General features: G+C 44.9%; 2 protein-coding genes across 11 annotated transcripts in view; one reads left to right on the top strand and one right to left on the bottom strand.

Annotated features, from left to right (window-relative positions):
* Positions 1 to 1,824, bottom strand: part of DCUN1D3 (defective in cullin neddylation 1 domain containing 3) — a 42,846-nt gene extending 41,022 nt beyond the window's left edge. For 2 of the 5 annotated variants that reach the window (XM_033217817.1, XM_033217818.1), the window contains exon 1: positions 1,219 to 1,375. The gene's annotated coding sequence lies outside the window, so the exon portion shown is untranslated. Of the gene's footprint in view, positions 1 to 1,218; positions 1,391 to 1,739 lie in introns of those variants that run through there. The other 3 variants (XM_033217822.1, XM_033217819.1, XM_033217820.1) reach the window with 3 other exon arrangements.
* Positions 897 to 27,431, top strand: LYRM1 (LYR motif containing 1). 6 transcript variants are annotated; one of them, XM_033217824.1, is made up of 5 exons: positions 897 to 1,019; positions 1,313 to 1,550; positions 17,020 to 17,178; positions 21,947 to 22,039; positions 26,436 to 27,431. In XM_033217824.1, the coding sequence occupies exons 3-5, from the start codon at positions 17,020 to 17,022 to the stop codon at positions 26,550 to 26,552; spliced, it is 369 nt and encodes a 122-aa protein (XP_033073715.1). In that variant the 5' UTR covers positions 897 to 1,019; positions 1,313 to 1,550; the 3' UTR covers positions 26,553 to 27,431. The 6 variants fall into 6 exon arrangements, with proteins under 6 accessions (XP_033073715.1, XP_033073718.1, XP_033073714.1 ...); XM_033217826.1 differs by lacking the exons at positions 897 to 1,019; positions 1,313 to 1,550 and adding exons at positions 1,797 to 1,910; positions 13,168 to 13,249; XM_033217827.1 differs by lacking the exon at positions 1,313 to 1,550 and having other exon boundaries at positions 898 to 1,019.

Genomic DNA, 27,431 nt, shown 5'->3' with positions numbered 1-27,431 from the left:
AAAACTAAACAAATCACATTGTCTCATTTAGGACCCCCTATACACAAAGAATCAGCTACATAAAGATGAAAATCAGCACAAGCTGAATGTGTCACTGAAGATTTGTGTGTCACACACAAATGGAGAAAAAGGTAAGAGAGCTATTGTCCAATTGTAGAAACAAAAAAGTAATATGGGGTTTTCTGTTCTCTGAAGTGCATCATGAAAAGGGGGTGGAGAGAAACACAGAAATCCAGAATTAGCCTAGCAATCATTTTGGGAAGAGCTGACAACATGTAAATTCCTCACACATAAAGTATTTCGAGCAAGAGACCTTGATTCCTGGGCTATGATGCCATTCAGGATTCCTTGCAAAGGCTCTGGAATTCCAGTATTCATAAAAGAAAATGCTCATTATAATCGGAGCGTATAACCCAGCGTAAGAGGTACTCCCAACGTGACAGCCTGTATGAAGTATTACAAAGCTTACAGTTAAGATCTGGGATAGAGGCTGAACACCAAATTCAAAAGAGATAACCAAGGCACTGAGTGCCATAAAGGAGGAAAGGGGAAGGAAAAAAAAACAACCCACGATTGCCACTCAGCCACAGAGAATTAAAGGGGAAACCAGAGGTGTGCATGGGGGAGGATGAGGGGTGAGAAGTGCGGGGTGGGGGAGGAACAAACAATACATTTGTCACCCCGTCCCACTTCCTATAGAGGATACAGGCAAAGGCTCCAGCCCCATAACCTCGGACACAGATGGTTATCGTTTATAGCAAAGGTGCACAGAAAGGCCTTCAGGTCTGAGCCCTTAATTCCAGGGCTGTAAATGATTAAAGAGAAGGATGGGGGTGGGGAGGGAAATGAGGGCGGAGGGAGCTGGGAGATTCACCCACCACCTCCCCCTGGGGCTCCTACCTCACAGCGCTCACCCAGGACAGAGCACCAGAGTCTGCACCCCCTCCAGGGCAGCTCCGACCCCATAACCCCAGGCCCTGGGTTGAGGGGTGCTGGCGGTGGGAAGGCAGGGACAGTAGGTAAGTTTTCTGAGCCCTGCGGCTGACACGCCACAGGCTCCCCTCACAGCCTCTTCTTTCAGAGGGACCAGTACAGACAACGCGCTGACTTCCACTCCTCCCTTTCCACCCCCCTTTCTCGAAGGTACCCAACCCCCGCCCCTTCATCTCTCAATGGCCCCCCGCCTTTTCCTCAACTCTCCCCCTCCCCAAAACTCACAGCTGCTCCAGAGGTTCCTCCAGTCAAACCCTTTCTGGAAACGACGGCGGCCCGGCGGGTCCAAACCACCTACCATCCCCGCTCGCGTTTCCAGGCTCCCTACCCCCGCCGCCGCCGCCTCTTCTTCCACCACTGCCACCGCCTCCTCTTCATCTGCGGCCCACCGGCGGCGGCCGCCCCGAAGCCCCGCCCCCTCCATCGCCTCCTGCATCATCACTTCCGGTAACCCCGCCGGCCGCCGGCTCCAGGAGGGAGAATGGGAGAGGGGCGATGAGGGAACGAGTGGAAGATTGCGTCACGACGCACGTAAAGACGTACGAAGCCGTCGCCAAGTAAGGGCAAAGACCTAGCAACCCGGAGGGAGATGGACTGGACCATTTTTTCCTTGTTTTAGGGGAATAGAGCGGGGAGGATAATGAAAGCGTAAAGGAAAAATAGGGGGAGGAGGAGCTCAGCTTATTGTTGGATGCGGCGGGAGATGGGTAGAGTCAGGTTCGGAGAGGCTTGAGACTCCCCCAGACCTGGAACTGGTGCTCCCACAGAGGTGGGCCCGGTGGTTTGGTCCGGCCTGGCCTACTGGACCCGCCTGTGCTCGGTCGGCCACGGCTCTGCTGGGCTCCTGGCGCCGCCTCCTCCCAGCCTACCGCGGGCTGCGCGCTTCTGTGGGTGGGGGAAGGCAGGACTGACACAGAGTGAGTGTAGGGGATGGAGGTGCCGACTTGAGGCGCGGGAGACTGGCGGGGAAGGGGTTGGCTCCCCACGGGCAGGGATGGGTTGGAGGTTGGGCTGCGGCGTTGCCAGGAGACGGTCCTGTGTGACCCCAGCTTCGCAGGTGGCGGTTCGGTGTCATCGCCACCGGCCTCGGGGACCTGCCTCACGGAAGTGGTTCGCGCGTCCAAGAGGGGAGGCCTGGTGTGGGGACGCTCAGGTGGCGGCGTGGGGCCCCCTCGGAGGCTGTGAATCTTTTGGACCCCGGAATGTAAATGGGAGATGGTAGAGTCCGCTCCGAGGGCGAGAGGTGTCTGGCTAAGGAAAGTTGACCCAAACCAGGTCCCGTACAGGAACGGAGACTCCCTAGGACCGTGAGAGCCGGCTTCATAATTCCCTTGCTCTTCAAACCTGAGAGCAGGATGTTGCTCCGTTACCTTTCATTCGTGTGCAGGAAAGAGTTAAGTAAATCAATAAAGAAGGTATCAGCAAGTGAGAAATGCTCCCCCAAAGACCGGATGAGGTGACAGAAGATGGGGGAGGGCCCCTTGAAATCGGGTAAGGCCATTCAAAGGAGGCCACGGTTTTGCAGGGATCCTAGACAATGGTTTTTCTGGTGGAGCCCATGAGAAGGACTTTTAGGTTGGAAACAGCCAGAAGGCCATGTGACTGAAGCAGACAGAGCCAGGGCCGGAGTACTCTGTGATGTAGTTGGGCAAGTGGCATGACTGTAGCAGCGCCTTTTAGCCCAAGGCAGGGGTTTGGCTATTGTGTACTTGAAGGGTTTTAAGAAGGGAAGTGACCTGACCTGATTTACATTTTTAAAAATCCGCTCTGCGTGCTGGATAGAGAAGGGTGGAAGTAGTTAGACCTGTTAGGAGACTATTGCACTGTACGACAAAGGAGAAGTGACGATAGTGTTGAAAGGGCCGGCCGGGCGCGGTGGCTCACACCTGTAATCTCAGTACTTTGGGAGGCGGCCGGATCACAAGATCAGGAGATCGAGATCATCCTGGCCAACATGGTGAAACCCCGTCTTTACTAAAATTACAAAAATTAGCCGGGTGTGGTGGCACGCGCCTGTAATCCCAGCAACTCTGGAGGCTGAGACAGGAGAATCGCTTGAACACGGGAGGCGGAGGTTGCAGTGAGCCAAGATTGCGCCACTTCACTCCAGCCTGGGCAACAGAGTGAGACTCTGTCTTAAAAAAAAAAAAGAGGCCGGGCGCGGTGGCTCAAGCCTGTAATCCCAGCACTTTGGGAGGCCGAGACGGGCGGATCACGAGGTCAGGAGATCGAGACCATCCTGGCTAATACGGTGAAACCCCGTCTCTACTAAAAATACAAAAACTAGCCGGGCGAGGTGGTGGGCGCCTGTAGTCCCAGCTACTCGGAGGCTGAGGCAGGAGAATGGCGGAAACCAGGAGGCGGAGCTTGCAGTGAGCTGAGATCTGGCCACTGCACTCCAGTCCGGGCGACAGAGCGAGACTCCGCCTCAAAAAAAAAAAAAAAAAGAAAAGAAAAAGGCCCTCAGTCACAGTGGAAATGGAGAGAATTCCATTCAGCGTATATTCGGGGGGTAGTGCTTGCAGGACTTGCTGGGGAATTGGATGTGAAGTGTGTAGGAGAGGGAGGAACCAAGGTTAACTCCCTACGGGAAAACAGTTTAGCAAGGAATATCGAAAGTTCTCTTTTGAACATATGAAGTTTGATAAGTCTATTAACAAGTCAAATGAAGTTGTCAAGAAGTTAGATATACAAGTCGGATGAAAAATCATAGTTAGAGGCCGGGCGCGGTGGCTCAAGCCTGTAATCCCAGCACTTTGGGAGGCCGAGACGGGCGGATCACAAGGTCAGGAGATCGAGACCATCCTGGCTAACACGGTGAAACCCCGTCTCTACTAAAAAAAAAAAATACAAAAAACTAGCCGGGCGAGGTGGTGGGTGCCTGTAGTCCCAGCTACTGGGGAGGCTGAGGCAGGAGAATGGCGTAAACCCGGGAGACGGAGCTTGCAGTGAGCTGAGATCCGGTCACTGCACTCCAGCCTGGGCGACAGAGTGAGACTCCGTCTCAAAAAAAAAAAAAAGAAAAGAAAAAAGAAAAATCATAGTTGGAGATAATAAATCAGGAAGGCAGGGAGGAGCTCCCAGATCACCTAAGAAGAGGGTGTGAATAAAAGAGGAAGACTCCTAAATCCCTTGGGTTCTTACCATTTAGAGAGTACCCAGAGAAGGAGAAGCCAGCAAAGGCGACGACACAGACAAGACCTCAGAGATCAAAGGAGGAGGCCCCTTAATATCCTGGAATAATGTGACCCATCCCCGTAATCAGTGAGTCTCATCCACCCACTTGCCAGCTTCTACTGGCAGCAAGTAGAAGCTGAGTCCTGGCCCAAATCTCTTCCCTCCCTCCCTGTCCCAGCTGTCAGTGCTTTTGGACTTGTGCTCAGGTAATTTGTGTCCGTTATAGAAAACCTGACTTTTTCGATAAATTGTCTATTTATATGGCTGTCTCCCCCAGGGACTGTTCCTTCTTTGTGTCTTCCTGGCTCCTGGTACAGAGCCTTGTCCTTATGGTGGTTGTAGCTGGGCAGGAACACTGTGTTCATAAGGTATCAGCCATACAATCCTGCAGCTTCTCACAAAAAGGGGCTTTTGCCCCTGCCGCTGCTGCCAACCCCAACACAATTATGGTCAGTTCCACAATATAGTGTAAAGGGTATCAGAAGACGAATAAGAAGGCCTGGGTTTCAATCCTGCATCTGCTACTGACCAGCAGAGTGGCCATGGATAAAGCTCTTCTCTCTGAGCTGAAGGGTTGGCCTAGATTTGAAGTTACATACTGACAAGACAGATATTGCCTGCAAACATATTGTTCAGCCCACACAGTGATTTAAATTCTTTTTTAAATTTACTTGCCAACATTTAAAAATTGGACATCAAAATCCAGACTTTGGGCTTCATTTGAAAAATCCAACAATCTGACAACGCCAGCCTGAAGTTCCTAGAGGTTCCTACACAGCAACTGTCAGCCAGAGCTGAAGGGCTGCTTCCCCTCCTATGTGGCTCATGCTCAGGGTTTGCCAAAAAGGCCTCTCCTCTCCCGCTACCTGGCTGACCCCTGTGGGCATTTGATTTGCAATTCTTGGTCTAGGGCTATGCTGAGCCTGTGTGGCCACTGACTATTTTAAAATTTAAAATTTCATTTAAAAATTCAGTCCCTGCAACACATAATATCAAGTGCCAGTAGCTACCTGTGACAGGTGTGTATCCTATTGGACAGAGCAGATAGAACATTTCCTTCGCAGAAAGTTATCTTGGTGAGCACTGAACTGGAGGAACTCGAGGGTACTATGTAGGCTAGTCATTCTCCACATGTGAAACTCAAGGGACTTAGCCTAGTGAGGAGCTCTGGTGCCTCTGCAGATGGAAAAGTTGCGCATTCGATAATTATTTGATGGTGGAGGAAGCTGTCCTGAAGGCGTGGACCCCTGCACAGAACGCGGTTCTTTATCAGAGAGTTGCATCAAGGGGCTGGTGCTAGAAAGCCCCAGCTGTATCTAATGTGGCATACAAAGCTCTTTGGTCAGTTTCCTAATCCAGTTCCTCAGAAAACTGTCACAAAGCAAGAATTTAAGTCAGTGTCTTGTATTCTCAGACTTCTCGACTTGATATGCATTAGTAACTCGCCAGATCCTGGCTGGCGAGTTACTAATGAATGAATGAATGGTTGATCTTTAGCGTTGGCCTTCAATTCTAGCCCCTCCCCTACATTTCTTCCACTGCTTTCTACTACTGGTAACTGGCAATTGCTTTTCACCACCTCTGACTGACCCTTACCTTCTCTTTGCCTGTTAAAATATGCTGATAAGGAAACATACTTCCATTTCTTTTGAATTGAGGGGCCCATAACTTTTCATTTAGAACTTCTATCCCTGATGGGGAAATAGCTGTATATCTATTGGTTGTTATCTTGGTTACAGTAGCCTGATTTGAGTTCCCCTGTACAAATATAATCTTGTGTGTGCTCCAGTGCTGGTATGATATATTTAGAATGGGTGTGCTTGCTTCCAGTGATCTTGTTTGGGATAGACATTTTAGAAGTCTTTCAGACATTAGTATTTTGTTTTGGCCCTGTGTTCTAAAAATTTCCTATATTACAGGGCCTAAACTAAATTATTTTCCCTTAGGTAAAATAAAAATACTATCCACCCTCTCCTCCCTGCCCCCTATTGCTGACAGACTGTATTCTTGTCATTTTCTGTGTAAAAAGATGCTGTTTCATAAAATAGCTGTGGTATGATTAAGTATACCACACAAGCATATCCTGAAGTTTGCAAAACAGTGTGTGGCATGTGTGGCATTACACTTCCCTTTTTGGATTCTAGTAACCAAAAACTGAATCTGAAACAGGAAATAAGTCTGTGGTGTGTGTGTGTGTGTGTGTGTGTGTGTGTGTATGGTTGATTGATGGAGGGGAGGATATGGGACCAGTGTATTGGAGAACAATTTCACTTAAAGGTTATCTGATTGGGGTAGGAATATGGGTGTACCAAAAAGGAGGGAGTATAACAGATCTAAGAGAAAAGTGCACTGAGGGATAAACAAGGAATAAGAGATAAAGGAAGAAAAATAGGAAGGGAAGCCTGGTCATGCCTTTGGTGTTGGCACCTGCATTATATTTCCAGTAAGAAGTATGCGCTGTGGTCTGAAGATAAGCGGTGCTTCCAACAGGTTTATTTACTCATACCAAAGAACAATAGCCTTTGCTGTACAGGGATTATTAATGATCAGAGGGAAACAGCTTTAGGAAAATCCATTACTACCACAAAGCAGTAAATTCACCAACAGGCCACACATTTCTCTCCTCTGCAGACAAAGCTTAGCATAGATAAAAGAGGCCTCATTGTTCTTCCTCTGTTTCCTCCTATTCAGGTAACATTTGCCTTTGTTAACTGTCAGTGCTAAGTGATGTACATGGATTATTTCATGAATAATCCTTACGACTCTGAAACGGGTTCTGCTATTACCCCATTTTACATTCTAAGAAACCAAGTCTCAGGCAGGTTAATAATTTGCCCAATGGGGTAAAGTCAAGATTCAAACCAAGCTTTGTCCACCAAGAGCCCAAAATAAATGTTCATTTTTTTCGTATTATATCTGCTATTCCTTACAAATGGGACAGACATTCCCTATTCTGCTATACAGGGCAAGAACGTCTGGTTGCTTTGACATTGTCAAGAGCATTTCAATTCCATAGAGGCTTTCCAAATGACAGTTTTAAGTCACAGTTTTCTAGATTGATTTTAATCCATGGTCACTGAGTATAGTGGACCTTATTCCCCAAAAGGATTTTGTTTTTCAGGAAAAAAGTGTCAGAACCTCATTTTTCTATGTTTGGTTCTAAACTTCATGGAAATATTATAAAGTATTTCAGTCCAGTGGACAAACCCTAACCAGCCTTAAGAAAACTTAAGAGTGAGGGTTACATCATAGCTGTGTCTCTTAAACACTGTTCTGGATGAGACTGATGAGGATTCCTCCCCAAATAACACTGAGTCTCCAGTTCTTTATCCTAACACAATGCTCTTGAAAGCATCCTAGTAAGGGTTAATTAGTATTTAACCCTTCGATGCTCTGGGATCATCAGTTGGGAAGCTTGTCCAGATACCACCCTGTGTATCTCAGGATGAGAACATGCATTATCAATGACCATTCTGTGTGTGTAAATTTATTCTTCTAATAAATATTTGTCATGTTCCAACTATGTGCCAGCCTAGGCATGTAATGTGCAAGACAGTCCCAAATCTCTCCCTGCTCCCCCACCTCCTACTCCCTGCAACACACACATGGTGGAAAAAGAAAGGTAAGTCATGCAAAATTATGATAGAGTAGGATGAACATTATGACGGGTACGCTAGAGGTGCCAGAAGTGCACATAGCCGGTACACTGACCCAGCCCCAGTGTGAAAAGTGCACCCATTCAGAAGTGATGGAAGTCAAAAGGTGGAAGCAGCAGATAGGCAAAGAAAGAATATTTCAGTTGTATGAACTAGAGAGGTTTCCTGTGGCAAAAAGAAGGACATATCACATAACGAGCACAGAAGACCATGATTTCATTTGGGTGGAGTTCATGATTCCCCCTCCTTGCTAAAAAATCATAAAGTATTTGGGAGAGAAATCTGACTATACTATGGTCATTAGTTCTGACGAGGGAAAAAATTCCACCTAGGGGTAGGTCTTTCCTGAAATAAATGGAAAGGGGTGTTTAACTTCCTGGGGCTTGAAAATCAGGGTAAATTCCTCTTGCCTTTGTCCCTTTTATTTGTACTGCAGCACATTTTCTTTAGAAGGCAAAGCCTCATGAGAGTCCAGCATTTGGAATTTGGACATTCCTGAGACCAGAGTCATACTTCTATAAATCTCATCTGGGGAAAGGGAATTTTCATCTCTGCTCTTAAACTCCTAAGTGTTCATGCTGCAGTGGTCTCTCCAGAGGCAGGGGAACCGTTCCAGAGGTGGGGAAAAGGGCATAGTGGATAAGGCCCCTCATACCAGCAGATCTTTCCATAGTCCTGTAGAACTAGATCTAGACAGACCGAGTGTCTAGGCATGCCTTGTACAGTAAGTTCTTGGAACCTCCCCAGACCCTCTCACTACACTTTGGACAGTGAATGGCAGAGTGGGTGAGTGTTTGGTGTTTGGTTTTGGTTTTTGTTTTTTAGATTGATCACTGCCCATTATGAGTCCCCATTACTGACTCCAAAATAAAAACAGAAAAGCTTGTGGTCAGTCAGGAAAATAATCATCCAGCTTTTTGGGCTCTTGACCCTGACTCCTGTCAACTAATTAGGGGCATTAGGCAAGATCTTGTTTTGCCATCTGTACAAGTGTTGGAATTATAAGTAGTTATGATATACAGTAGTTTGATATCCAGTGTATTTAAAAAGATATAAATCAGACCATATTACTTCAGCTTGCATAAAATTTACCAGTGTCTTTTGCTCTTAAGACCAGAAACAAAGTGCCTTTCCAAGGCCTACACCCAACCTGTGGTGGATTCTGTGGACCTGTGGCCCCTTTCCCAAAGGCTCTTGTTGCGTTCATGTTCATCTTTTTTATTTTTATTTTTTGAGACACAGTCTGACTCTGTTGCCCAGGCTTGAGTGCAGTGGTGTGATCATAGCTCACTGCTGCCTTGATCTCCTGGGCTCAAGGGATCCTCCCACCTCAGCCTCCCAAAGTGTTGGGCTTATAGGCGTGAGCCACCATGCCTGGCTAATTTTTTTGTTTTTCAATGGAGATGGAGTGTCCCCGTGTTGCCCAGGCTGGTCTCAAACTCTTGGGTTCAAGCAATCCTCCCACCTCAGCCTCCCAAAGTGCTGGGATTATAGGCATGAGCCACCATGCCCTGCCTCATGTTCATCTGTGAAGTTGATTCCCACCTCACAACCTTTGCTCCTGTTGTTCCCCCTTCTTGCATCAGCTTCCCCTGACGTGAGTCCATTATTAGGTTCCATCACACCATTCAGGACTCAGCTCAAATGTCACTGACCACCCAGAAAATAACCCCCACTTCTGCTCATTTGTATCTTACTACTTTTCAGAGCGCATATGACTATCTGAAATTCTTTTTCTTGTATATCATCTGCCTCTGCCACTAGAATATAAGCTCAAGGAGGGTAGGGACCATGGCTGCTTTTTTATCACTGTATCCCCAGAAACTGCAGGTGTCTGGCACATGGCGGACCTTCAATAAATGTTGAGTGAGTGGATGGATGGATGGGTCCTTGGAAGGGAAGAGTAAGGCCTACCAGGTAGTAGCACTGTAATGAGCCCCTGCACTGGTGGCTTTTATGTCAGCTCCCATTGGAGTCGGAGGGGACAGGGTTGCCACAGGGAATGGAAAAGCAAAGCGGTGCAGCCATGTGCCCAGCCTGCTTAGAGCATGCTGGTGTGTAACATAATTTAAAAGGGCAGTTGCAGGATAGGAACACGGGCAGATGGCAAATGGGGAAGACTATTGCAATTCACATCAATGTGCAAAAAAATTGCTTCCTTTGCTGTTTGTATAGAAAGGGACTAGAATTATTTAGTTCCCTTTGTCACAACTAGCTAAGCTCTTTAAAGTAATCAACAGACATTCGACATTTATTGACATTGAACAGTCTATTTCATGATTAAAAGCATGAGCTCTGACTTCAGACCAGCTGAGTTTGCATCCTGGCACTGCCTATTGTTAGCTGTGTGACCCTGGACAAGTTACTTAACCTCTGCATCAGGTTCCTCCTTTGTAAAATGGGGATATTGGTAGTATTTGCATATATAGAGTACCTAGCAAATTATCTGGCACACAGTAAATGCAAAGCAAATGTAACTTTTAATATTTGTATTACTGTAATGAACAAGATACAATCCCTGCCCTCCAGGAATTCAGACTCAGAAGAAAAAAAACATAAAGTGAAGGAAATGCGGAACTATCTCCTGGCCATGATAGAAGCAAGGAAAAAGTTGCTTTGAAAAAGCTTAATAGCAAGTAGGTGTCTATTTGATAGATGGGGTGGCTAGCAGAAAAGAGACATTGTAAGCAGAGGAAGACTCAGCCGAGACAGAGAAGTATGACATGGCAAGGCACCTTAGAACAGTAGCTCCCAAACTTCAGAGACAACATCACAGTTTTTGCTGTTTACCTATATTTTAAACCAGCTTAAAAAGTTTTGTAATTCATTTCTTTAAAGGAAGCTCTATATCACATACAATCTAAATCATTCAAAATTATGGGTTTCATGGGCTATTCTAATACACAGTTTGTATTGTGTATCTAAGATCACCTCCCCAACCAATGTTTGGGACACTTGCATTAGGGGACACATTTCTCAACTATGACCAGAGGCCAAAACACACTGGCAGCAACATCTGTCAGCCTTTTCTTAGTGGCACAGGCGTGCACATCATAGAGGCTTGGAAATGATCCTCGCCTCCACACATGTATAACCCTGTGTTATAACAGACAGGGCGTGATTTTTAAAAAGACCAGCTTCCAGTGCCATTTCCTTCCAGGCACACCTTATATCTTCTGTCTTTCTTCATTCTGGGATTTGGGGGTTAGGGAGATGAAAAGGAGTAAAGAATTGCAAGAAATGTCCATCTCAGAATAAAGATTATAGCAGGTTAACTTTTAAAAATCTACATGGATAGACTTCATGACCAGCTGAGACCACAGTTGAACTGTGGTCCTCTAAACTACTGAATATTCCTGATGTATTACCCGTAGGAAAAGCAGACCCTGTTGTATCAGATCAACCCCGATACAGTGAAGAAGGAAAAAGGCTTCCTTAGTCTTGTATTAATTGTGAGAGATAATTGATAGTTATAGAGGAATAAGTGTTGGTTTCAAGCCATTAAATCCATATTCGGGAAAAGGTGGTTTTTCTAAATGAGTTGCTTTCTAGGAACAAAGACAAGAATAAAAAGGAAAAGAGCTTTTTAAACTTTTTAAAAATATATGGCTGATTCTGTTTCCAGAATTACGAACTTTCTATAGCAGAGAATACTCCCAATTATTCAGCAAAACATTTATTGAATACTGATTATGCACCTTTCTAGGTGCTGAGAATTCAGCAGTAAATAAGATGAATGTGATCATTGTCCCCCGTAAGGGTGACAGTCTACTGGGGGAAGACATTAACAAACCATTACTTAAGTGAGGAGTGCTATACAAGGAAGAAGATTAGGACCTGTGAGAAGGTTCAGCAGAGAGCCCCAACCCAATGGGTGTGGGGGAAGCGGGAGGATTTTCTGAGACATCCGTATTTTCACTGGGAACTGCAGGATGAATAGGGTTGGTCAGATAAAAGCGAGGGGGTCAGGAGAAAGCCTTCTAGAAAGAAAACAGCATGGATATGTGCCCCTAAGGCAAGAAAGAACATGGTTCCCTCAAAGACCTGAAACAAACACAGCAAGAAAAGAACAAAAGAAGTGTTTTTCGCCGGGCGCGGTGGCTCAAGCCTGTAATCCCAGCACTTTGGGAGGCCGAGACGGGCGAATCACGAGGTCAGGAGATCGAGACCATTCTGGCTAACACGGTGAAACCCCGTCTCTACTAAAAATACAAAAACTAGCCGGGTGAGGTGGCAGGCGCCTGTAGTCCCAGCTACTCGGGAGGCTGAGGCAGGAGAATGGCGTAAACCCGGGAGGCGGAGCTTGCAGTGAGCTGAGATCCGGCCACTGCACTCCAGTCCGGGCGACAGAGCGAGACTCCGCCTCAAAAAAAAAAAAAAAAAAAGAAGTGTTTTTCTTTTCTTGACTTTTCTATCAAGACTTCGAAGGAAATGGTAGACTAGGTTTGTTAATAGTACACAGTGGTGAATACAGTTTTAGACCCTTCTCTCGGGAAATCTTTGGAACTTGGGTTTTCTGGGTCACCTGATGTTGCAGAGTGAGACATCACATAAATCCCTTTCAGGATTAGTTTTCAAAACACTTAAACATTAATTAAAGTGTTTTGAAAATAGTCCTATTAAGTACCAATTGTAAGCACTGCTCATTACCTTGAGGGTATTAACCTAATTGCAGGGCTTGTGTATCAGATTATGGTATATGATCAGTTAGAATTTGAAGCTGTGGTTCTTAGAGTCTTGCAAGGAAACCAACTAAAGTTAGATTTTAGAGAAGGTTGCTTCAGCCAGTTGTTGTGGCGCACGCCTGAGGTACCAGCTGTTCTGGAGGCTGAGGTGGGAGGCTCACTTGAGCCTGGGAGATCACAGCTGCAGTGAGCTATGATCATGCCACTGTACTCCAGCCTGGGTGACAGAGCGAGACCCTGCCTCAAAAAAAAAAACAAAACAAACAAAAAAAAACCTTGCTGCTGTATGAATATGCCTGACCTTCATCACTTTTCTCCAGTGTCTTGCAGTCAATGAAGTTCCGTCTGTTAATGACAGGGAAGTGAAGCAATCGTTAAGAGATGTTAGTTACAGACTCCCTGTAACTCACAGGAACTGACTCACGTATTTTCATATGAAACCATGGAGTTTTAGGGAGAGCCAGAAACTCAGAAACCTGTTTCCTTACCAGGAAAAATGTCATCATCTCATCTGGGTTTTTATTACAATAAACCGCAAAGCATGATGTTCTCTCTCTTGGTTTTTATGAATTCCTTGTAAGCATTTTTTCTGTGCAGCCTCATAGACTCAGAATTGGTATTGAATATAACTTTGGTCCTTTTAACATTTGAATTAGGTGAAGTAGTCTTTGAAGCTTTTCGTCATTTGGCTCATTCTTTACTCAAGGATAAACCTCAAAAAACGTCATCAGAGTCAGCGTAAGTGCTCACATTGGAAAGAGAAATTCTCTGTAAGGTGAATTCCTTGCAAGTACTTAGAATTTTGAGGTAAACATGCCCACTTCCAGCTCCAATCTGCACTCTTCAGCTGCTCAAATTCTCATAATTTCAGGACTACCCTAAAGCATGGTATCTCCACTTCTTATGCCTTTCCCTCCATAAATTGAAAATGAATCATGTTCCCAAAAGCAGGCAGTTGAGCAGCTTACTTCCCGATCCTGATGAGCCTGTTAGAGGAAAACCCAGAACTCAGAATGAGGTGTCCGACTGCCTGGCCTTCTGCCCTCCTTGTCTTCCCACCCTGTCTTCTGGTTCAAGGCTGTACAATATTCATTGTTCTAATTCTGACTAATCAGAATCTTCCAGTAGTGGGACTTTTTTTTTTCCTAGCTTCCCTGAATATAGTTATGAAAAAAGGAGTGGGGGGCTGAAATGTTTTGTTTTGTGTTTTCATTTTTATAGAGATAGGGTCTCTTTATATTGCCCAGGCTGGTCTCAAACTCCTAGCCTCAAATGATCCTTCCATCTCAGCTTTCCAAAGTACTGGGGTTATAAGAATGAGCCACTGGAGCCAGCCTGAGTTTTTAAATAAGTTGTTGGGGTTTGCTTGTTTGTTTTTGAGATGGGGTCTCACTGTGTCGCCCAGGCTGGAGTGCAATCTCAGCTCACTTCAGCCTTCCGGGCTCATAGGATCCTCCCACCTAAGCCTCCCAAGTAGCTGGGCCTACAGGCACGTGCCATCACGCCTGGCCAATTTTTGTATTTTTTACAAAATGAATGTTTTGTAAAATACATGTTACCCAAGTGGGTCTCAAATTGCTGAGCTTAGGGTGACCTGCCTATCCTGGCCTCCCAAAGTGCTGAGATTACAGGCATGAGCCACTGCACGTGATCTTAAATAAATTTTTTTAAAAAGGAAACACCTAATATCCATCAGCAAAATAGATGGTACATTGGGATATCTTATACAGTGGGCTGAATTGCAGCAGTGAGAATATATGAACTAGAGCCATGTGTAACATGGATGAATCTTATTGAATGTTATGGGCAAATAAATTGCAGAACTTACCTATAAACTTTTTAAACTTGCAGAGCAGGCGGGGTACCGTGGCTCATGCCTGTAATCCCAGCACTTTGGGAGGCCGAAGCAAGTGGATCACCTGAGGTCAGGAGTTCGAGACCAGCCTGACCAACATGGTGAAACCGCATCTCTACTGAAAATACAAAATTAGCCAGGCATGATAGTGCGCACCTGTAATTCCAGCTACTTGGGAGGCTGAGTCAGGAGAATCACTTGCACCCGGGAGGCGGAGGTTGCATTGAGCCGAGATTGCGCCATTGCACTCCAGCCTGGGCAACAAGAGCGAAACTCTGTCTCAAAAACAGTAATAATAAATAAATAAATAAATAAATCTTGCAAAACAAACAACAATAAATGTTACGTGTAAAGATATGCACGATAACAAATTCAGCATAGTGATTCCTTCTAGGAGAGAGGAAGGGGAATGTGATTTGGAAGGGGTGCAGTGGGGGTTTCTACTATATACATAATTTATTCTTTAAGGTCTGTTGTAACTATATGGCTATTATATTGGTCTCAATATCTTTTCTTTCCTTTTTTTTTTTTTGAGACAGAGTCACTGTTGCCCAGGCTGGAATACAGTGCGTGATCTTGGCTCACTGCAACCTTCATCTCCCAGGTTCAGGTGATTCTCATACCTTAGCCTCTCAAATAGCTGGGATTACAGGTGGTTGCCACCACGCCTGGCTAATTTTTGTATTTTTAGTAGAGACTGGGTTTCACCATGTTGCCCAGGATGGTCTTAAACTCCTTACCTCAAGTGATCCACCTGCCTCGGCCTCCCAAACTGCTGGGATTGCAGGCATGAGCCACTGTGCCTGACCTCTATCTTTTTGTATCTGAAATATTTTGTAATAAGAATTTAAAGATACACCATCTTGGCTAACACGGTGAAACCCCATCTCTACTAAAAATACAAAAAATTAGCTGGGCATGGTGGTGGGTGCCTATAGTCCCAGCTACTCGGGAGGCTGAGGCAGGAGAATGGTGTGAACCCAGGAGGCAGAGCTTGTGGTGAGCCGAGATATCGCACGACTGCACTCCAGCCTGGGCGACAGAGCGAGACTCTGTCTCAAAAAAAAAAAAAAGAATTTAAAGATACTGGGAATTGTGCTTTTAAAAAATACAGTCAGCTTCATGGAATATACTTAGGTCAGTTCTCTCTTGGCCATGTCTTCTGAAATTAAAACTGATGTTTGAGACTAAAAACCCAGAGGGGCCTTCAGATCTTCAGTCATCAGAAAGTTTTTTTTGTTTTGTTTTGTTTTTGAGATGGAGTCTTGCCCTGTTGCCCAGGCTGGAGTGCAGTGGTGGGATCTCAGCTGACTGCAAGCTCAGCCTCCTGGGTTCACGCCATTCTCCTGCCTTAGCCTCCTGAGTAGCTGGGACTACAGGTGCCCGCCACAATGTCTGGCTAATTTTTTGTATTTTTAGTAGAGACGGGGTTACACCGTGTTAGCCAGGATGATCTCAATCTCCTGACCTTGTGATTCACCTGCCTCGGCCTCCCAAAGTGCTGGGATTACAGGCATGAGCTGCCACGCCTGGCCAGTCATCAGAAAGATTTTTAATTATACTTATTGGACGAGAAAGTAGACCAACGATTTTGAGAAGTATTTCCAAAAAGGTTGAGAGGTTGCAACCTGACAACCTCTGGGTGGAACTGGGCCTACAGACTCATTTTGTTTGGCCTGTACAGTCCTCACTTTTTTTTTTTCTTTTTGGAGACGGAGTCTCGCTCTGTCGCCCAGGCTGGAGTGCAATGGCGCGATCTTGGCTCACTGCAACCTCCGCCTCTGGGGTTCAAGCGATTCTCCTGACTCAGCCTCCCAAGTAGCTGGGACTACAGGCACACACTGCCACACCCAGCTAATTTTTTTTTGTATTTTAGTAGAGACAAGGTTTCACCATGTTGCCCAGGCTGATCTCGAACTCCTGAGGTCACCCAATCCACCTGCCTCAGCCTTCCAGAGTGCTAGGATTACAGGCGTGAGCCACCATGCCTGGCCTCACATTTTCAAGAATAATGACTTACTGTGTTTTTTTGAGATGTCATATTTTAAAAATCTGGATTGCCACCTATTTTTAAGCTATCAGGAAATCTGGCATTCCTAGGGACTTCTTTCTACATGGCAGATGCTGGCTGGAGCTGAATAGCAACTGTTCCCTTTGAAGGGGCCAGTTCCTATCCAGGTGGCCACTGTCCCCATTCAAGCAGGTCCTCTTATTTATATTACCTGCCAGGCTGCAGAAGCACTTGAGTTTGTCACCAGTGGATTAAATTCCATTTCTCACTTAACAAGAATATTCAGTTATCCAAAATATGCCTTCTCTTAGGCATTCAGGTGAGTCATATAATTTTACTGGACTGGCTTAAAGAATAATAAGTGTGAGTTTTGGTGTTGCCGTGTTCATAAATGTGGCCACCATGGCAAACTGTGTGGTTGAGCAACCCTCAACCTCGGGATGAGTTGCAAAGCCAGTTGAGAGATACGGTGTTTCTATTACATGGTTTCGGCAATGCTACCCAACAGATTTGCTGAGAAAGAGCAACTATTTCTAGACCCATTAAAGGTCTTGATTAAAAAACTGTACATCTGCCTGGCTGCCTCCTGTCAAGTTGCATTTTTATGCAAATGTTCCCTCTTCTATTTCGGTGGGTCTGAAGATGACAACGGCAACACGACAAGAAGTCCTTGGCCTCTACCGCAGCATTTTCAGGCTTGCGAGGAAATGGCAGGCGACATCAGGACAGATGGAAGACACCATCAAAGAAAAACAGTACATACTAAATGAAGCCAGAACGCTGTTCCGGAAAAACAAAAATGTAAGTAGGCCCCACTTGGAGGTTGCGCAGGGGAAAGTTGTTCCTTATGATATATGTTTATTTCTTGTCGGTCCTTAATTGAAAGGGCTGAGCCGCACAGTCACGGTGGCACATTGTAGGGCAGGAAGGGGCCAGTGCACAGCTTGGCTAGCTTGCCTGACCACTGGGAAGCCTGTGTTTCTTTCTTCACTTGTTCCACGTCTCAAGCCAGCCAGTAAGTGGCTCAGTGTCCTCAGAAGACCCCATGAGCCAGGTGACATTAGTCAGGCCAATGAGAGTTTTCAGAGGAGGAGCCAGTCCTCATACTGTACCCGTTGCTGGCCACTCCCGTAGGAGATGTGCAGGAAAGTGGTTTTGTTTTGTTGTTTTTTCAATTCATAAACTATTCAAAGCCTCTAAATATAAACCCACTTAGAAGGAAGAGAATAGGATTAAGACACAGGGTTCCCTTCATAACAGCTTTGAACTCAAGCCTCTTTGGCTGGTAGAGTGAGGTTGCCCTTTGGGACCACGGAACTGGGTAAAATAGTATCTCCATTAGCTGATTTACGGAAACTGCACATGCAGACAGCAGGGAGCCAGATTGGACCCACCCCTAGGAACCCTAAAACATTAGCTGTTAGCTCTGGGGAAGACCACCTGGCACTAAGCATGGAAGAGGCTTTCACGCCTGACTTCTCTTCCGCCTTCTCACTGATCTAATGAATTCAGCGCTGTCACTGCTCCCCTCATGAAACCTCCTAACAGTTTAACCACTTTTCCCTTCCTGACCTCTGATTGTCTCTGTTGGACCCTGTCATCACACACCTTCCTGCCAGCTACAGGGGTCCTCTGAAGGTCGGCCCTCTGTGCTGAGCCTGTGCAACATGCAGCCACCTTGTGGTTTAAGCCGTCACATCTGAATCCCCGGCTTTGGCTGCTGCCTGGCCACCTGGAGGACCTCACCACAGCTTAATGGTCCAAAGCAGAATCATCTTTCTACAGGAGTGCCTCCCTTTCCCCACTGGCCCATTGGTGTCACAGCTCCTGTCACCACTTTGCAACTCTTTGTTCTCATTCCTCAACAAATACTTGATTGCCCACTGTGTGCCAAACACAAGACTAGATGTTGAGGACAAACATAAGCCAAACTAAGACAGAGCTGTCAAACTTTTATTCCTTTAATTGAAAGTGGATTACCATGATTTGACTATTTTGGAATTTCAAAAGCCCTTTGTTCCCCTTACTAAAGTTAGACGGAGTTAGATGGAAAGAAATATAAAATTACAGTTGAGAAAGTGCCACGAAGGCTGGGCATGGTGGCTCACACCTGTAATCCTACTACTTTGGGAGGCCAAGGCTGGAGGATTGGTTGAGCCCAGGCATTTGAGACCAACCTGGGCAACATAGCGAGTCCCTGTCTCTTAAAAAAAAAAGAAGAAAAGCATTACCAAAGAAACCCTCCTAATCTGCAGCAACTTCCCCTTCTCTGAATCCCTGATGCCCCTAGCTTTTCAAGGCTGACTTACTTAGGAAGTTTCTCTCTACCCTTCTGACCTTCCTTCAAACCCAGCTTCCCCAAGCTTTTTCTGCTCTTGGCACAGACCATGCTTGCCAAACCAGAGTATATGTACCCCATGGAGTCCTTAAACAATCCTCTAAGGAATGGAAATAAAATACAACTGCTATTTCTATTTATTCTTTCATCTTTCTAAAAAGTCTGTCTGGTACACAGTTACAATGAACTTGTTAGTACATATCTATAATTTATAAATTAATACATTTATAAATTAAATACAAATATGGGGGCTATGGGCTCAGAAATTTTTTAATGAAAAGAGTAGGTGATCAGTCAGGTGTGGTGGCTCACTTCTGTAATCCTTACACTTTGGGAGGCTGAGGCCGGTGGATCACTTGAGGTCAGAAGTTCAAGACCAGCCTGGCCAATGTGGTGAAACCCTGTCTACTGAAAATACAAAAATTAGCTGGGTGTGGTTGCGCACACCTGTAATCCCAGCTACTCAGGAGGCTGAGGCACAAGAATTACTTGAATCCAGGAGGCAGAGGTTACAGTGAGCCAAGATCACGCCTCTGCACCCCAGCCTGGGCAACAGAGCAAGACTGTCTCCAAAAAAAAAACAAAAAAGAGTAGATCAAAAGACTTGGAGATCCCTAAATAGTTGTTTATATTCTCCTTTTTCTTCTTTATTTTATTTATGTTGGCATGATTTTCCCAACCAGATCATCAGTTCCTTGAACATATAGACAAAGTCTTGTACTTTTCTAGTCTATCCCAAGGGACCTCCTTGTAGTTGTCACTAAATGAATGAGCAGCTATAAATACTTTGATTTAACTGACCTCCTCCAGGAAATCTTCCTCAGTTTCTCTGCTTCCCCCTCAACGCCATGCTGGCTGCCTGTTCTGAATTCCCATAGCTGTCTGTAGCAGTCACTGCATCCATTGATTATATACCACTGTGCCTTTTCTGTAGCTTTAGGTATCAGAGTTGTTCTGCCCAAGTAATAACTTTGATAGTTGAAGGCACTGTCCAGCCTGCAGTGTTGGGGATATCATAGTACATGCCCAATAAACCTTTGCACACTCACTCACCTGAAGACTACTCAAGACTTTTCGGTTTTCAGTTTTTGCAATAACCCTTCCTTTGCCTCGGCTAGATTGGCTCGAGTGGGGTGAGCCAGAGGGAGGTGTATGTGCCACTGATGGTACATGAGATTATTTGGGAGTGGGTGGAAGAGGTACATGGGTTTTTAATTTTAAGATGTGTACTTGCTTTAGCATGTGTTATAAAGGAAAGAGAATATTAGATCACAGTTTCACAAATACTGTTACTTAAGAGAGAGTTCATTTAATGAAAAATTCTAACATTAGTGTAAGTAGTATATGGATATGGCAGAATCATGCAGCCAGCCCGTGAATGACTGAATTTGGAGTACTCTAGTCCAAGCTTGTTCAGATGGACAGCTGAAGCCCCAGAAGCCCCAACCCCCTTAACTATATCTTTGTCAAGGGCTTTTTCTTTCTTCCTAGTCCCTCATGCAGACATAAGGAGTTTCTTGTAACTTTGATTGCTCTAAGAGTTTAATAATCCAAAGGTATCCCATGAACTGCTGTGAATCTCAGTGGGCAAACGGGAACATGGAACTCTTTTCCAACACAGAGAGCAAATCAGTGACTTCTGAGAAGCACAGAGGTCAGAAAGTCCCTCTGTCACAAGGGACTCACAGCTGTGGTTCTCTGCATTGCTATTCCTGGAACTCTTCTCTGCTCTGTTCCATAGGACAGGAACACCCTTAAAATTTCCAAGCCACATGGACCCAGACTTTGCTGTGTGGGTGTCATCTGGTGGTGATGCAATCCCAGCTCTGCTTTGAAGTCCACTTGCAAACTCCTAGCAGAGCCACGTCTTGATTCATTTTCCCTCCTCAGAATGAAAGAGTTTCTCCCCTTTTCCTACTTGGCTGTTTTTGAGAATGAACTTTTTATTCCTTTAATTGAAAGTAGATTACCATGATTTGACTATTTTGGAATTTCAAAAGCCCTTTCTTCCCCTTACTAATGAGCCAAGGTAGTTGACAGTTTCAGAGGTGTAGATCATTCTCCAGTGTCCTACTCTGGGGGTTTCAGGACAGCACTTGCGGAAACCATCGGGTTACTTTAAAGTTTAATCAGCATGAAGGGGGTGTGAAGAAGCACTCTCAGTCATTGTCGGTGGGAATATAATTTATGGATTGTTGGTAGGAATGTAAATTGGTGCAAACTCTAGAGAGTAATCTGGGAATATCTGTGAGAATTAAAAATGCGTGTATCTATGGCCTTTGTCCTAGCAGTCCTCTCTCTCTAGGAATTCATCTTTTAGATACCTATGCATGTAAGCAAAGTAATTTTAGAGGGATCCATAGCAGAATCATTTATAATAGCAAAAAATTGGAAATAACTTAAGTATCCATGGGTAGGAGATTGGTTAAATTATAATAAAGCCTTCTGTTGGAATTTTGTATAGCTGTTAAAAAGAAGGGGGCAGCTTTATAGATGGAATAGAGAAGGAACTTCAAGTTATGTTAATGAAAAAGCAAGGTTCAGAACAAGGGGAGCTATTGCTTGTGTCAGAAAAATAATCAGCTTCTATATACATGTGCATTTTCACATATACATAGAATACCCCTGCAAGAACACACAAGAGGCCGGGCGCGGTGGCTCAAGCCTGTAATCCCAGCACTTTGGGAGGCCGAGACGGGCGGATCAGGAGGTCAGGAGATCAAGACCATCCTGGCTAACATGGTGAAACCCCGTCTCTACTAAAATACAAAAAACTAGCCGGGCGACGTGGCGGGCGCCTGTAGTCCCAGCTACTCGGGAGGCTGAGGCAGGAGAATAGCGTGAAGCCCGGAGGCGGAGCTTGCAGTGAGCCGAGATCCGGCCACTGCACTCCAGCCTGGGCGGCAGAGCGAGACTCCGTCTCAAAAAAAAAAAAGAACACACAAGAAACTGCTAATTGTTGCCTCTGAGATGAAGAACTGGAAGAGAGGAGTAAGAGGGAAGCATAGTTTTTATGTTATATCCTTTTGTATTGTTTGAGTTATTTTTACCTACTTTAACGATTTTAAAAGTTTATCGTAAGCTTTAAAATTAAATTGCTTTTGATTTTCCAAATTAGCACCATTTAATTTACTGGCTAGTGAACTGAAAAAGTTTGAGAAAATGTATACCTATACTGTATGTACCATTAGAAACATACTATCAGCCTCATTTCTTTTTCCCTTTTAATAGCTCACAGACACAGACCTAATTAAACAGTGTATAGATGAATGCACAGCCAGGATTGAAATTGGACTGCATTACAAGATTCCTTATCCAAGGCCAGTAAGTGTGATTCCTGGTTAACAGGTGGTGGGTTATCATCAACCCGGTTATTTCCAAGAATGCGTAACAAGAGGGCAAGTGCTTGCTGAGAAGCCCAGAGCTGCTGTGGGACGCGTGTTGGAAATAAGCTATCGTTGCATGCTGCCAGCCCATCACAACAAAGTAAAATGTCAATGAATGCCTGATGTATCCTCCTTATACAGCTTTCCACGTATGGAAGGGAAAACCAGCTCACACTGTAGAGCTTTTCTCTTTTCACTTTCATCTTTTTTATGGAAATGTGTTTTTTTAATTATAAAAGGTAGGTTTGTTGTTACTAAAAGAATAAGGTTCAAACATGAAAGGAATGCATAAAGTAGAAAGTAAAAATGGTCAAAAATTCTCATCCAGGCTAGGAGCTGTGGCTCGTGCCTGTCATCCGAGCACTTTGGGAGGCCAAGGCGGGAGGATCACTTGAGGTTAGGAGTTCGAGACCAGCCTGAGCAACACAGTGAGACCCCCATTGCTACACAAAATTTAAAAATTAGCCGGGCATGGTGACACACTCCTGTATTCCCAGCTGCTTGGGGGACTGAGGTGACAGAATTGCTTTAGCCCTGGAGGTTGAGGCTGCAGTGACCCATGATCACACCACTGCACTCCAGCCTGGGAGACAGAGCAAGACCCTGTCTCAAAAAAGAAATAAATAAAACTTAAATTTATATAAATAAATTTAAAATAAAAATAAAATAAATTGTATCAATTAATTTAATACATTCAGAATGTCAAGAAACAAATAATTTTCAAATTTATGTGAATTTAAAATAACAAATGTATATAAATATTTTTCTTCCTCAAATTCTTTCATACCATAAATTTAAAACAATAATTTAATTTAAAATAAGTTTTATTTATTTATTTATCTGTGGAGACTGAGTCTTGCTCCATCACCCAGGCTGGGTACAGTGGTGCAGTACAGTATGGGTACTGCAGTCTTGACCTCCTGGGCTGAAGCAATTCTCCCACCTCACTTCCCCAAGTAGCTGGGACTACAAGCATGTGCCACCACTAATGTTTTAATTTTTTGTAGAAATGGGGGTCTCACTATGTTGCCCAGGCTGGTCTTGAACTCCTGGACTCAAGCAATCCTCCCGCCTCAGCCTCCCTAAGCTCTGGGATAACAGGCATGAGCCACTGTGCCTGGCCAAAATTCTTTTTTGTTTGTTTGTTTTTTGGAGACAGAGTCTTACTTTGTCGCCCAGGCTGGAGTGCAGCATGATTTCTGCTCACTGCAACCTCTGCCTTCCCAGTTTGAGTGATTCTCATGCCTCAACCTCTCGAATAGGTGAAACTATGGTCATGTGCCACCACACCCAGCTAATTTTTTGTATTTTAATAGAAACAGAGTTTCACCATGTTGCCCAAGCTGATCTTGAACTCCTGAGCTTAGGCAGCTTGCCCACCATGGCCTCCAAAAGTGCTAAGATGACAGGCGTGAGCCACTGCACCCAGCCCAAAATTCTTGGAAAAAAAAAAAAATTCTCATTGTGTAGAGGGTGACCACTTTAACTGTTAAATGGAAAATTGTCAGTATTCAACTCTTTTAGCTACAAAAACAGCAATTTTATATTGTAGTGGCTCAACCTAGTTAGTTTGGTAGTACACCCTTTTAGTCTTTTTTTCTATATTCATGTACCTATTTTTTTTTTTACATATGTAGGGTTCTGGATAAAATGTTTACTGCTTACTTATTTTACTTCATGTCTTCCGCACATCTTTGTATGTAGCTCTCCCTCAATTTTTTTTTTTTTTTTTTTTTGAGACGGAGTCTCGCTCTGTCGCCGGGCTGGAGTGCAGTGGCCGGATCTCAGCTCACTGCAAGCTCCGCCTCCCGGATTTACGCCATTCTCCTGCCTCAGCCTCCCGAGTAGCTGGGACTACAGGCGCCCGCCACCTCGCCCGGCTAGATTTTTGTATTTTTTTAGTAGAGACGGGGTTTCACCGTGGTAGCCAGGATGGTCTCGATCTCCTGACCTCGTGATCCGCCCGTCTCGGCCTCCCAAAGTGCTGGGATTACAGGCTTGAGCCACCGCGCCCGGCCTTTTTTTTTTTTTTTTTTTTGAGACAGAGTCTCACTCTGTCACCCAGTCTGGAGTGCAGTGGCACAATCTTGGCTCACCGCAGCCTCCTGGGTTCAAGGGATTCACCTGCCTCAGCCTCCTGAGTAGCTGGGATTACAGATTACAGGTGCACCACTACAGCCAGCTAATTTTTGTATTTTTAGTAGTAACAGGATTTCATCATGTTGGCCAGGCTGGTCTCGAACTCCTGGCCTCAAGTGATCAGCTTGCCTTGGCCTCCCAAAGTGCTAGGATTATAGGCGTGAGTCACCACACCCAGCCCAGTCTTTTTTAAATGATTGCATTGTATGCTATTGTAAGAATGTGCCAGGCCGGGCGCGGTGGCTCAAGCCTGTAATCCCAGCACTTTGGGAGGCCGAGACGGGCGGATCACGAGGTCAGGAGATCGAGACCATCCTGGCTAACATGGTGAAACCCCGTCTCTACTAAAAATATAAAAAACTAGCCGGGCGAGGTGGCAGCGCCTGTAGTCCCAGCTACTCGGGAGGCTGAGGCAGGAGAATGGCGTGAACCCGGGAGGCGGAGCTTGCAGTGAGCTGAGATCTGGCCACTGCACTCCAGCCTGGGTGACAGAGCGAGACTCCATCTCAAAAAAAAAAAAAAAAAAAAAAAGAATGTGCCATTGTATTAGGGTTCTTCAAAGAAACAGAACCGGTAGAATGAAGATATGTAGATATAGAGACAGCTAGATGTATATGTAAAGAGATTTATTATGAGGAATTGGCTCTCTATATATCTAGACAGAGATATATCTAGATATGCCTGAAAGAATTTTTTTTTTTTTTTTTTTTTGAGACAGTCTCGCACTGTCACCTGGGCTGGAGTACAGTGGCACGATCTCAGCTCACTACAACCTCCACCTCCCGGGTTCAAGCGATTCTCCTGCCTCACCCTCCCAAGTAGCTGGGATTACAGGCCGCCACCACTATGCCCAGCTAATTTTGTGTATTTTTAGAGATACAGGGTTTCACTATGTTGGCCAGGCTGGTTTCAAACTCCTGACTTCGTGATCCACCCGCCTCGGCTTCCCAAAGTGCTGGGATTACAGGCATGGGCCACTGTCCCTGGCCGAAAGATCTATTATAAGGAATTGGTGCATGTGATTATAGAGGCTGAGAAGTCCTAGGATTTGCCATCTTCAAACTGGAGACCCAGAAGAAAGCTGGTGGTAGTACTCAGTTTGAGTCCACACACCTGAGAACCCAAGGGGCCCATGGTAGAAATCCCCAGTCTGAGGCCCAGAGAAGATGAGGTGTCCCAGCTCAAACAGGCAGGAAGCAAAAGGAGCTGCTTCCCCTTCTTCTGCCTCTTTGTTCTGTTCAGGCCTTCCATGGTTTGGATGATGCCCATTCACATTGGGGAGGGCCATCTGCTTTACTGAGTCCGCTGATTCAAATGCTAACCTCATCCAGAAACACCCTCACAGATACACCTAGAAATGATGTTTAATCTGAGCACCCATTGCCCATCAGATTGACACAAAAAATTAAGCATCCTAGGCCAGGCACTGTGGCTCATGCCTGTAATCCCAGCACTATGGGAGGCCGAGGCAGGTGGATCACTTGAGGTCAGGAATTCGAGACCAGCCTGGCCAGCATGACAAAACCCCATATCTATTAAAAATACAAAAATTAGCCGGGCGTGGTGGCGAGCACCTGTAATCTCAGCTACTGGCAAGTCTGAGGCACAAGAATCACTTGAACCTGGGAGGTGGAGGTTGCAGTGAACTGAGATCATGCCACTGCACTCCAACCTGGGTGACAGAGTGAAACAGTGTCTCAAAAAAGAAAGAAAGAAAGAAAAATTAACCATCCCAGCCATATTTTAACCAGCCCCTCTATTGGTAGGCATTTAGTTTGATCTCAGTTTTCCACTATGCTCAGAACATCTTTGTATACACACACTTTTCTCCCCTTCTTTGGATTCTCAACTTGCTCTGTGATCCATGCTTGTTTTTTGTCCTCTATGTAGGCAATATAGCAAAGAGCACAGGCTCTGGAATCTGACAGATCTGGTTCAAATCCTGGCTTCCCTTCTTAATGTATAACCTGAAGCAAGTTATTTAACTTCCCTGAGGTTTCATTTCCTCATCTGTAAATATTAGAATAATAATCTCTTATGAGGTTAATGTAGGATTAACGTGTGTAAAGAAATGAATCAGTGTAGATGTAGCACTTAGCAGAGGATATGGTACTTTCTGAGTAGATCCTTAGTGAATACGAGCTGCTGCAATGATTATGAGTATGATTCTTCATATTATTGTTCTTATTATTCAGATTCATCTGCCTCCAATGGGCCTTACCCCACTCCGAGGCCGGGGACTTCGAAGCCAAGAGAAACTGAGGAAACTTTCCAAACCAGTATATCTCAGATCTCATGATGAAGTTTCCTAATCTAGAGGAAAGTTTATTTCTACAAATGATGAGCCAACTCGTTCTTGAATGTAAACCAGATGGCAAAACACTTCTTGATTAGGGGCAAAAATTCAAATGTCTTCTTAAAACCTCCACAATTGATTCTCACCCATCATGTGCACTTCGATATCCCTAGAGTTTCTCAGCGTCTTTCTTCCTGAGTGGATGGCATTATCGGTAGAGGTCGTGGATCTTACATCCTCACTGCAGTCACCTTTGGAAACAAGACTAAGGCCTGTAGAAGGGAGGTGGAAGGGTGCAAGAGCTGTTGATGGGAATTCCGTTCACCACACATGCCAGCTGATGCAAAGAAATTTGCCAGTCACTGGAAGTTACTGTGGCTACTGTAAAACTATGTACCACTCTCAGAATATTCTTAGGCTTTTTATTTTTTTTAAGCTATAGATTTGCTTAAAAGTGAGGTTTTTTGTGTGTGTGCTTTTTTGTTGTCTTTTGACCCTTCCAGTTTCCAGATAAACCTATCTTTAAAAGTTTGGTTTTTCATGGAAATTTTATGAGATTTCTGCCTTAACTAAATGCATATATTCCTTATCTTAAAGCCTGTCACTACTTAGGATGCAGCACGTATAGGATCTGAAAAGCTCACTTTAAACTCATACTGCATTCTTTACGAGTATTTTACATTAACATAACTGAAAAGTACAAGGCCCAAGCTGGCTTTCAAATTATGTTTAAACAGAAATGGGACAAATAGACTTGAAAATAGAACGGATTTATTCTACCCCTGCAAGGGTACACTCAGGTGAGAGTCCCTTGGTGAGTCATTTGTACATCAGTGTCATTTCCTCTTACCTCCGAAGAAGATGGGCATCACCAATAAAGACAAAGCACTATCAA

Source organism: Trachypithecus francoisi, unplaced genomic scaffold (assembly GCF_009764315.1).
Source record: "Trachypithecus francoisi isolate TF-2019V2 unplaced genomic scaffold, Tfra_2.0 Lachesis_group10, whole genome shotgun sequence".
In the NCBI taxonomy this organism is placed as follows: Eukaryota; Metazoa; Chordata; class Mammalia; order Primates; family Cercopithecidae; genus Trachypithecus; species Trachypithecus francoisi.
Note: the sequence above shows the minus strand (reverse complement) of the source record. Positions and strands in the feature narration are given on the sequence as shown.